This window comes from Eretmochelys imbricata, chromosome 1, assembly GCF_965152235.1.
Source record: "Eretmochelys imbricata isolate rEreImb1 chromosome 1, rEreImb1.hap1, whole genome shotgun sequence".
Taxonomy (NCBI): Eukaryota; Metazoa; Chordata; order Testudines; family Cheloniidae; genus Eretmochelys; species Eretmochelys imbricata.
In genome coordinates, this window is record NC_135572.1 from 21,442,867 (window position 1) to 21,454,567 (window position 11,701).

The 11,701-nt window shown below is 48.4% G+C and overlaps 1 protein-coding gene across 2 annotated transcripts in view; it reads right to left on the reverse strand.

Annotated features, from left to right (window-relative positions):
• Positions 1-11,643, reverse strand: part of PRCP (prolylcarboxypeptidase) — a 59,634-nt gene extending 47,991 nt beyond the window's left edge. For both annotated transcript variants that reach the window (XM_077807575.1, XM_077807567.1), the window contains exon 1: positions 11,417-11,643. In XM_077807575.1, the coding sequence (XP_077663701.1) occupies positions 11,417-11,578 (162 nt within the window). In that variant the 5' untranslated portion in view covers positions 11,579-11,643. The remainder of the gene's footprint in view (positions 1-11,416) is intronic.
• Between the last annotated feature and the right edge of the window lie 58 nt (positions 11,644-11,701).

The following is an 11,701-nucleotide window of genomic DNA, read 5'->3' on the forward strand; positions in this document are numbered from 1 at the left end:
TACTAGGCTCAACGGGGCCCTGATCTAATATTGGACCTCTAGGCACCACTGTAAAGAAAACAAACATGCTTAACCCGCTCCCCCTTTCTTCCCCAATAAAACCATAGCAAAAACAAAATTTCCTAGCGCAGACCAGGCTTCAGAGCCTTAAACGGCCAGTCACACTTTGACACTGCTTTCTTTATCTAATCATTTGACATGCTCAGCACCATCATATCCCAGCACCCACGGTGGTGGTACAAGAATGCATGGACTTCCCCAAGTGAATGTGAAGGCTTGATAATGAATAATAATCCAGATTGTAGCTAGGTCTTGTGCATTGCTGGGAAATGAACATATTAAGCATGAATGGGTGGGAGTTCCTGATGCATCTCTTGGAGGCAGGGCAACTTCTGTGACTGACAGAAAGAACTACTTCCAAAGGAATATTTTGTCTTCTCTTTTTCTTTTTTCTTTCTTTCCTCCCTACTTTTGCAATTCTGACCTTAAGGTCTTTCTTTCTCCAGCTCTTCTAAGTTTAGCAGCATTTCTGACTGTAATGTAAGCCATGGTACTGAAGGCATCTGATCCAGCTGGGCACTAAGTTAGCTGTATTGCTCCCATTGAAAAAAAGCCAAATTTTCGTGTCTCAACGCACTCTTCCCTTTTATGCACACAAACATTTGTTTTTTAAAGCATTACCAATTACACACGCACTGGGTGGCTGTGTGTGTCTATTTTATAGCCTGTACGAATTAGCACTTGAAGCTGCTTGCATGCAAAAAGAGTACATTTTGAAAACTGTCACACAATTTACATGCACACGTTTGAAAATATAAACCCCTTGCTAAAGATAATAGTCTCACGATCTTGATAGAATTTATAGGACCTGATCTTTCAAACCAATGCTGGAAAACAGTTTAAGTTTTAAATAATGCATTATATCAGTACAAGCTGTTGCATAGAGGCTTAATTCTGTGAAACATGGAATCAGAATGAGTGATGGGGGGAAACAGGGCCTATCAGACATATGCATCAAATCCCCCAGAAGCACTATGTATCAAAGACAACTCTGACATACATCTTATTAGCTCTTTTTCTGAAAAAACTGTAAAAGTTATTAAGTACTATACGATCAGACCCATCAGGAAATGCAAAAGTTAAAGTTCTCAGAGTAACATCACCTCAGCCATACGGGCCATACATAGCATTCTGGATCATCAGTTCAGTTGTTAAATTTGTACTAAAACCAGATGTTTTATAGGGTCTGATGTTCTTCACACATATGTATAAGAAGCTCCTCCTATGCCCTATCTTAAATTCCTCACCCTCATAATGTTGGAGTGTCCTTATCTTATAGGTTAGTATATTAATTAGTTTAAATGTATTGGCACATACATTGATTGGGTTACTAGGACTACATGCAGTAGACATCTGCGGATGTTCTCCAAAAACACCCTAAACTGGTACAAACTGCCTTCTTGCTGTTACCTGTCTGCAGTTTTCCTTAATTTCAGCACTTGTGATTACTACAAAACAAGCAAAACAAAGTCTTATGCCATCCTGTGGTTTAAGGTCACTAATAATTTACTTATGCTAACCCTGTGACACTGACAGATCAGCCAACTTGGGTATGACCCATAACTTAACAGGAGGCACTGAAATGTGATCAAGACAATCTACTTGTATGTGAATTTCAAAGAAATGTACTAGACCAGCAATCATTAACGCATTTATCTGTAGTAATAGAAATCAGCTTGTAGATGCTAATTCCCTTTCATGTCTTAAGTGCTTTACATTATGCATGCGGATGGTTCAGTTAACCTTAAGATCGAAGATGTAAGATACTGCAGGAAACTAATAATATTATCTATATTATCTTCAACTTAATTATCTATGCCACAATGAAGTAGTGGCAAACTGCCTTATGTGAATGAATGCAACTAGTTTATCTGTAAAAAGAAAAGGAGTACTTGTGGCACCTTAGAGACTAACAAATTTATTTGAGCATAAGCTTTTGTGAGCTACAGCTCACTTCATCGGATGCATTCATGATCTGTGTATGCCTAGGAAATAGAAGATTAGCTTCAAAACAACTATCTGCACGGCCTCTGCTTCCTCCGGAGAGGTCCTGCTGTGACAAGAGGCTTGCCAGCTTGCTAGGAAACTATAAAGGAAAGCCCCGGACCTAATCCAGCCATCTCAGGTCTGCTTAAACTCTGAACAGGGAAGGTCTAAACCATAAAACTGAAGTCTCCGGGTTTACCTTGGATTACCCTGGAATTCTCATGGAAGAACTTGAACAGATTCTACACCTGGAATGCCTATTGGACTATAACCTTTGAAACCTATTCCAGAAAGTCTTTTACAAACCAGCAGCCTCACCATCTCTGCTATGAAACTGACCTAAGTATTTTACACAGGTTTGTACATATATTGATCTCTTAAAAGATTTAGTTAATAAGGACTCGCTGTATTTGGGTGAAATCTGGAATATTCACTGGCCTGGTGGGCAATGCGTCCGGTCCTTTGGAATAACTAACACTTTTATGGTGAATAAGGTTTTTAGTAACCCCTCACTACATTAGGGCTTGTCTACACTACTGCGCGGCGTCGATCTAAGATACGCAACTTCAGCTATGTGAATAGCGTAGCTGAAGTTGACGTACTTAAAGCTACTTACCGTGGTGTCTTCACTGCGGTAAGTCGACAGCTGATACTCTCCCGTCGACTCCGCTTGCGCTTCTCGTTCGGGTGAAGTACTGGAGTCAACGGGAGAGCGCTATACTAGACGCGATAAATCAACCCCCGCTGGATCAATCGCTGCCCACCGATCCGGCGGGTAGTGTAGACAAGCCCTTAGAGTTGGCTGTCTAGATGGGAGCCAAAGGCTGGATTGCCTAAAAGGGGACTGTATTTGGTTTCTAGTTAACCAGTGTGGTATTACAGAAACTGTTTTGTTACTGGACTGGGGAATCTAATTATAGAATAAATCACCAGTCTTGGTGATTGTATGCCCCATCTCTTGCAGTCTGCCCTGAGCTGGCATTCTCAGCATGGCCCATCCAGGCACCATGATCACAAACCCTTTTAAGCAACTACTCCTACACAGGCTGTTTAACTTAAGCAGTTAGCATGAGCGTAGGGCCATTCTTATAGGTCTAGGCCTACGGGCTCCTTGCATTTATGCATCATTTTCCTAGTCCTTTACCTTATAACAATTGTGCAAGCTACAGTCTCCTGCAAGGGCTACAGTACTTTAATACACATTCCACTGTTTCCAATCTAGGATGTGGGATTCCTGGAGGGAGAAAGGTGCCAGACTAGTTTTAGGGGGCAGAAGAGGATCACTGTGGGTCTGGAAAGCTGCATGATTCCAGATTCTCCACCCCTCAGGCCTCCGACACATGGCAAAACTGCTGCCAATCTGCATATAAAACTGGTAAGTGGCTCCTTGAGAGCTACCCACATCTGCCTCTCGTTGCGACCTCTGACATAGGTGGCTGTATAAAAATAGCTCAAGCAAATGTGGGTGCAAGCTGCAGATTGTCATCCCCATCTTCCCTTCTCCATTACACTCAGCTCGGCTTCAGACAGCATCAGTGAACACTCCCAATATGTAGCCTTCTAGTGAGTAGGAGAATGGGATCAAAACTACCAAAGAAAAGAGGGTAAGTTCTTGTCTACACACAAATTGTATTGCATTAATTATACCTATATAGTTAAAGCAGTACATCTCCCCTAGTGGATGCAAGTATACCAGTATAAGAGTGCTTATGCTGATATAGCTTATTCTTGTAATGGAAGGGAATTAAGCGATCAAGCAATTTCATATTGGTATAAATGTGTGCACACAAAGTGGTACACCACCCCCACACCTCTAACTATTACACTAGAAAAGTCACATACCTAACCCAAATAGTTAAACTGATACAAAATTCTGTGTGAATCAGACTCAGAAGTCAGAAAGAAATATGTATGAAAGCAAAAGTGAATAAGAAAATAAATGACAAGATGGGAAAAAGGTCAGTAAGGAGAAATAATAGGTAGCAAAAAAAGAGACCTGTGTCAAGACATGGCCATCATTGCACCAGTTCATTCCAAAATTGGTTTTCAACAAATAAGATTGACAGTCACAGATATGCACCATACTGTACAAGCAAGGTAGCAAGTTAAAGGTCTCATAGCAACATTAACTTCTGCATTACTTGATTTGTTTCTCAACATTCTGGACTTCAGCATCCATCAACATAAGCTTTTTGCATTTAATCTCATTTTAAGTAAGAAAAAATGGGTAAAGAGGAAGTTAATGTTAAACTTTATAATTCTACTATGTACTTCCCCAGTTGCACAAAGAGCATATTCAGCAATAGTTGAATCTCAGCAGTGAAGCTTTGATACAAATCCTGCTTCAAACAGTGCTATAAACTGTTTATATGCTTCACAGTCAAACTCAATTTAAACACAGAAATACTGTTCTGTGCAAAAGTGATTTTCCCCTACAGTCATTTGCAACTTTTTATTTAATACTGTAATCTTCTCCCCTGCACACCCCACACCCAGCAAAAAAAAAATTTACCTAAGAAATTAGTTAGAACTTACAGTATGAAAAGTTCAGACTTTTCGAGGTAATTCTTCTGAAGTTATCCATTTGCAACATGCCATTAAATATTCTTTAAAGCTTAAAGTATCAAGTTTGTTCTCTGGCAGTGGAATTTACCCCTGTTGAAAGGATTCTGCTCAAACTTTTTAAAGTACCTCTTTGGACAGAGATCTAGTATAGAAAGTTTCAGCCCCAAAGAGAATTTCTGGAAGTGGTGAATATATAGAAATGAGTTAAAAATGAAAGCCTGCTTTGTGATTTACACTATAATGTTTGTTGCGGTATGCACAAATTTAGTTCTCTATTTTTATATAACATTCTAGAAGTCATTATGCCAAACATGTTTTTCTTCTCTCAATCCTGTGTTAGACACCATTTGAATAAAATAGGATCTTTGTTGCTGAGAAGCTAAAATAAATAGGGAACAGAAACATAATACTCTGACGTCCTATAAAGTTGTGAAACATTGTTATCCCCATTTGTATGCAGTATTGTTACAGTCGGGTTGGTCCCAGGATATTAGAGACAAGGTGGGTGAGGTAATATCTTTTACTGGACCAACTTCTGTCCATGAGAGAGACAAGCTTTTGAGCTTACACATAGCTCTTCTTCAGGTCTGGGAAACTACAGCTGCACTGCTGTAGCGCTTCGGGTGAGGATGCTCTAAGCCGACAGGAGAGAGCTCTCCTGTCGGCTTAATTACTCCACCTCCCACAAGAGGCGGTAGGTATGTCAGCAAGAGAAGCTCTCCAACCAATACAGCGTTGTCTACACTGGCACTTAGGTCGGAGTAATTTATGTTGTTCAGGAATATGGATTATTTACACCCCTGAGCGACATAAGGTATACTGAAGTAAGTTCTAGATAGACAAGGTCTCAGAGTGTCACTGATAAATACAAGATGAACAGATTGTTTAGATATATACTTAACACATATTTAAAGGACCATTCAAGGCGAAGTGGCCCATTAACACCCCTCCAGTCTTAGGGACGAAAGGAAAGGGGGGGAACAGTTGAGGGGGGACTTGTGTGTGGGGAAAGGAGACTAAGGTGGCCCTACCCACACTCAGTCCAGAGGTCCCTCCCCTGCAGCTAGTTGGCCCCAACCCAGGGAGGCTGCAACCCAGGGAAGCCTGCTGGGCCTGGGGATAGAGTAGCTGGGGCTGCCCAGTGCTGAGGGGTCCCTGGCACCGGGGCTGCACAGCCCAATGCTCCGGGGCGGGGGGAGGGCGGGCCGCACACACACCTGGGGGGAGCCACGCACCTGGTGCTCTCAGGTTGGGGGGGACACACCCCACCTGGTGCTCTGGGGCTGCAGGGAAGCTGGTGGCTGCAGGGGGTGAAATTTGGGCTTGGGGCCTCAAGCAGAAGGGGTGGGCCGCGGCAGGGACTAGTCTCCCCGAACCTGCGGTTCACCCACGGAACCATGGTTATGTCTACACTACAGACCTTACAGCAGCAAAGCTGTACCACTGCATCTGTACTGCTGTAAGGTCTCCCACATAGCTGCTCTCCTGCCTGCATAATTAACCCACCCCTAATGAGTGGCAGTAGCTGTGTTGGCAGGAAAGAGTTTCCCTTTTTTTCACACCCCTGACCAACAAAAGTTTTACCGACTAACATGATAGTGTAGACAAACTTAGGCTTTATCTATACTACAGTTTATGTTGCTCAGGAGTGCGAATAACCCACCTTCTCTCCCCAAGCAACATAAGTTACTCCAACATAAGCGCTAGTGTAGACATAGCCAGGGTCAGTAGCAGAACAGGGAATAGAATCCAGGATTCCTGGCTCCTAGTACTTCCTATTCCAACCATCAGAGCACATACCACCTAAAGCTTTAATTGCCTGAAGTTTCTAATGTGAAGGTGGGTGAGGTAATATCTTTTATCAGACCAACTTTTGCTCTTTAGCATTGGCTAGGAAAGGCATGCTGCCTGGATTTCCTCCCCAGTTTATCTTCCTACGGGATCAGGACACTGGTGTAGTATGAGAGGCTTAAAAAAGAGAGGTCTGTGTAAGCATGAAAGCTTTTCTCTCTCACCAGTAGAAGTTGGTCCAGTAAAAGATATTACCTCACCTGTCTCTCTAATATCCTGGGACCGACACAGCCACAACACCACTGCGTACAATGAAGTTTCTAATGTTTTTCATCATAACTAAGTATCAAGACCTAGAAGGAAATGAAATTTGTAGCTGATGCATGAAGGTGCAAAGAAGAAAAAGTAGAACTGTAATTACATTCATTGCAACACAACGATACTCATGCTCAGCACCAGTATCATGAGATTCCTGTGTATTCATCTCAGTTAGTTAGGCACCAACACTCAACACTAGTATCATGGTAATGAATGATGCACCACATCCCTGTTTGCCCTCATTGCTACACTAGCAAAAGAATCAGTCTGTTCCTCCATATGATTAAGCCTATTGGAGGGTTAGCAAAGCTTCTGTGTTGTTAAGGGTTAGAGCTGTGGGACTTTTAGTTACCAGGCAGAAAGTTGGAATTCCACTTCCAGATTAAAAAAAATTGCACGTATTGATTGGAAGAGGCTGTAAGTAGAGTCTTTTTGAAGGGTGGGAAGTGCCCCCTTATGTGGGCAGATAGTTGGAAAAGGAGAGTCCCCAGGGACTACTGGATTATGATCCATAGGAAAGCAGTACTACTTCATGGAATCCTTACTAAACCCGTTCCCCTCCTTTGTCTCTAACATGAGAGAGAGGACTCCAGTCCAGTACTAGCATCCCAGTAAGGTCATGTGCTTATACATGGGGTGGGGAGGGCATGCTGTCTGACCATCCTGTGGACTTCCTACCCAATTTAACTTCCTACCTCCTATGGGATTAGGACACTGGTGTCAAAAGGGAGGGAGAGAGAGATCCTTTCCCTTCCAGCAGTCCATGTGAGTCAAGTGATTTCAACTGTATCACAATACCTACTACCCAGAGGTCAATATGATTGGGCATAGTTCAAGCACAAGAGTTTGGCAAGAATCTCAATAGCTGAGAGAGAAAGTGGACTAGACACCTCCACAGAGCATTGCCCCAGACTTCATTAGTGGCCTTATTTTGCCTATTGGCCTCCTCTTGCTAATAGGTGTGTAAAGTTTTCCAATCCCTAAACACCGTATTAGCATCACTGCACTGTTTCACTCTTGTACAGCAGTCTCACAGTCACATAGAAGGGTGACAATAAAATTATGCAGCAACCCAGGAGACTTTACAGGGGACATGACTAATTCATTGCCAATCACCATCCTTTGATGGATCAAGAGGAAAAAACAGGGCCATTTATAGCAACTTTGTCTTACCCAGCAAGTCTACTGGCTGGGCAACATTACTCTTAACTGAAAGGTAATATTAAACTATTCATCAGAAATGAAATGTTTTTCCAAATTTTTATAAGTTTTAGATATTAAGCATTCAGAGATAATGCTTTATACATGGAAAGGGAAATAGTCTGTGCTCAAATAGGATTATCATTCAGACACTTTATGTCCATTTGCGCAATGCTAGGAAATTAGAACAAGTTCCACTGAATAGCATTATCCAGTATTTTATAAGCAATTCTTTCCATTTGCAACAAGACTGCAGGATCCCACAGGCCAGTAGTTTGGGACTGATGATTTCCTGTTCTGAAGTTTAAAGGGAAAAAAAATCCCCTAAATAGCCAGATACAGTCGTGCCCCTAAATTCTAAGCAGACGCCTCCACATGGGATTTCTTTTAAAGCTCTGGTAAGATCTCACACTGGTTTATGCACGACTATTATTATTTTATTGTTTGTATTACCTCAGCATCTAGCAGCACTAGTCAGAGACCAGTGTCCCACCACACGAGGAACTTCACAAATACAGAACAAAAAGATGGTCCCTGCCTCAAGGAGCTTCCACTTTAAGTACAGCTATTCGGGCTGTGTCATAAATAAAAAGGGAAGGATAACCACCTTTCTGTATACAGTGCTATAAAATCCCTCATGGCCAGAGGCAAAGTCCTTTTACCTGTAAAGGGTTAAGAAGCTCAAGTAACCTGGCTGGCACCTGACCCAAAATGACCAATGAGAAGATGACAAGATACTTTCAAATCTGAAGTGGGGGAAAGGCTTTTGTCTGTCTGTGTGATACCTTTGCTGGGAACAGATCAAGGATGCAAGCCCTCGAACTCCTGTAAAGTTAGTAAGTAATCTAGCAAGAAAATGCATTAGGTTTTCTTTGTTTTGGCTTGTGAAATTCACTATGCTGGAGGAAATGTGTATTCCTGTTTGTGTCTTTTTGTAATTTAAGTTTTTGCCTAGAGGGATTCTCTATGTTTTGAATCTGACTGCCTGTAAGATTATCTTCCACTCTGATCTTACAGAGTTGTTCTCTTATCTTTTTTTGTTCTTCTAATAAAGTTCTGTTTTTTAAGAATCTGATTGGGTTCTTGGGGGTCTTAAAAATCCAAGGCTGGTCTGTGCTCATCTTGTTTATTCTCAAGCCTCCCCAGGAAAGGGGGTGTAAGGGCTTGGGGTGATATGCTGGGGAAATAGGAACTCCAAGTGGTCCTTTCCCTGATCGTTTGTTAAATCACTTGGTAGTGGTAGCGTTTACCTAATCCAAGGGCAAAGACTTTGTGCCTTGGGGAAATTTTAACCTAAGCTGGTACAAATAAGCTTCGGGGGTCTTTCATGCGGGTCCCCACATCTGTACCCTAGAGTTCAGAGTGTGGAAGGAACCCTTCCTGATACCCTAAATGTCTTGTTGAAATATCAGGCTATGTCTACACTGCAATTAAAAATCTGTGGCAGGTCCATGCTAGCTGACTGGAGCTCACAGAACTTGGGCTAAAGGGCTGTTTAATTGCAGTGCAGATGTTCAGGCACAGCTACAGGGCAATCAAACTGCCCCTGAGCCCCAGCCCTGTGAGGCTGAGTCAGCTGGCATGGGCCAGCTGCAGGTGTCTAACTGTAGTGTAGAGATACTCTCAAAGGTTCTTTCACAACTGCCTGAGGTCTCCCTTGGCCCAAGTTTTAGACAGCCTCAGAAGCATAAGAGAGAAGACCCTTAACAGACACACCATGAGGAAGGGGCAGACAACATCAGACCCTCGTGCCAGGGAGTGGGTGCTTATCAACAGAAAGAGGGGCCCTACCCAGGCAGCAGTTGGGGGCCCCACAGACACACCAGAGAAGCACCTATGGGATGCAGGTAAGCCCCCAGAGCTATGCCACACCCCAGAGAAGATGTTGGGGAAGGGAGTCCGAGTTGGCCCCACAGACACCCCTCATGCTGGGAAGGGGGTTGCTCAGTAGGAAGCTCCCCCGCACCAGACACTCATGCTGGGGAGGGGCCTAGGGGAGAGGCCAGAGGGGCTGGGCCCAGCAGAGGGGACACCCCCCCCAGACATTCACACTGGGGAGGGCCCCAGCGGATGGGACCCCCCCCCCCCAGACACTCACGCTGGGGAGGGGCCCGGGGGGGGCCCAGCGGATGGGACCCCCCCCAGACACTCACGCTGGGGAGGGGCCCGGGGGGGGCCCAGCGGATGGGACCCCCCCCCCCCAGACACTCACGCTGGGGAGGGGCCCGGGGGGGGCCCAGCGGATGGGACCCCCCCCCCCCAGACACTCACGCTGGGGAGGGGCCCGGGGGGGGCCCAGCGGATGGGACCCCCCCCCAGACACTCACGCTGGGGAGGGGCCCGGGGGGGGCCCAGCGGATGGGACCCCCCCCCCAGACACTCACGCTGGGGAGGGGCCCGGGGGGGGCCCAGCGGATGGGACCCCCCCCCCAGACACTCACGCTGGGGAGGGGCCCGGGGGGGGCCCAGCGGATGGGACCCCCCCCCAGACACTCACGCTGGGGAGGGGCCGGGGGGGGGCCCAGCGGATGGGACCCCCCCCCCCAGACACTCACGCTGGGGAGGGGCCGGGGGGGGGCCCAGCGGATGGGACCCCCCCCCCAGACACTCACGCTGGGGAGGGGCCGGGGGGGGGCCCAGCGGATGGGACCCCCCCCCCAGACACTCACGCTGGGGAGGGGCCTGGGGGGGGGCCCAGCGGATGGGACCCCCCCCCCCAGACACTCACGCTGGGGAGGGGCCTGGGGGGGGGCCCAGCGGATGGGACCCCCCCCCCAGACACTCACGCTGGGGAGGGGCCTGGGGGGGGGCCCAGCGGATGGGACCCCCCCCAGACACTCACGCTGGGGAGGGGCCTGGGGGGGGGCCCAGCGGATGGGACCCCCCCCCCGACACTCACGCTGGGGAGGGGCCTGGGGGGGGCCCAGCGGATGGGACCCCCCCCCAGACACTCACGCTGGGGAGGGGCCTGGGGGGGGGCCCAGCGGATGGGACCCCCCCCCAGACACTCACGCTGGGGAGGGGCCTGGGGGGGGCCCAGCGGATGGGACCCCCCCCCAGACACTCACGCTGGGGAGGGGCCTGGGGGGGGGCCCAGCGGATGGGACCCCCCCCCAGACACTCACGCTGGGGAGGGGCCTGGGGGGGGGCCCAGCGGATGGGACCCCCCCCCAGACACTCACGCTGGGGAGGGGCCTGGGGGGGGGCCCAGCGGATGGGACCCCCCCCCCCAGACACTCACGCTGGGGAGGGGCCTGGGGGGGGGCCCAGCGGATGGGACCCCCCCCCCCAGACACTCACGCTGGGGAGGGGCCTGGGGGGGGGCCCAGCGGATGGGACCCCCCCCCAGACACTCACGCTGGGGTGGGGCCGGGGGGGGGGCCCAGCGGATGGGACCCCCCCCAGACACTGACGCAGGGGTGGCCCTGGGCCCAGCGGAGGGGACCCCCCGGCAGAGGCCGGGGGTGTCTCCGGCGGGGCGAGCGGAGGCGCTTACCTTCTGGGGAAAGTAGCGGGTCTGGTAGAGGGCGGCGCGGGGGGGCTGAGCTCTCCCCGGGGGGCCCCGCCGGGAGCCCAGGGGCAGGCCGGAGAGGACCCCCGGAGGGCAGCAGACGCTGCCCAGGCTGAGCAGCAGGAGCAGCGCCGGCAGCCGCAGCATAGCGCCTATGACCGGCGCCGCCTGCGCTCCGCCCGCTTTATACCGGCCCCGGGGCGCGGCCCGGCCCCGCGTGGGGGGCGGGAGAGGCCGAGGGGCAACCCCGGGGGCGGGAGCCGTGGAAAG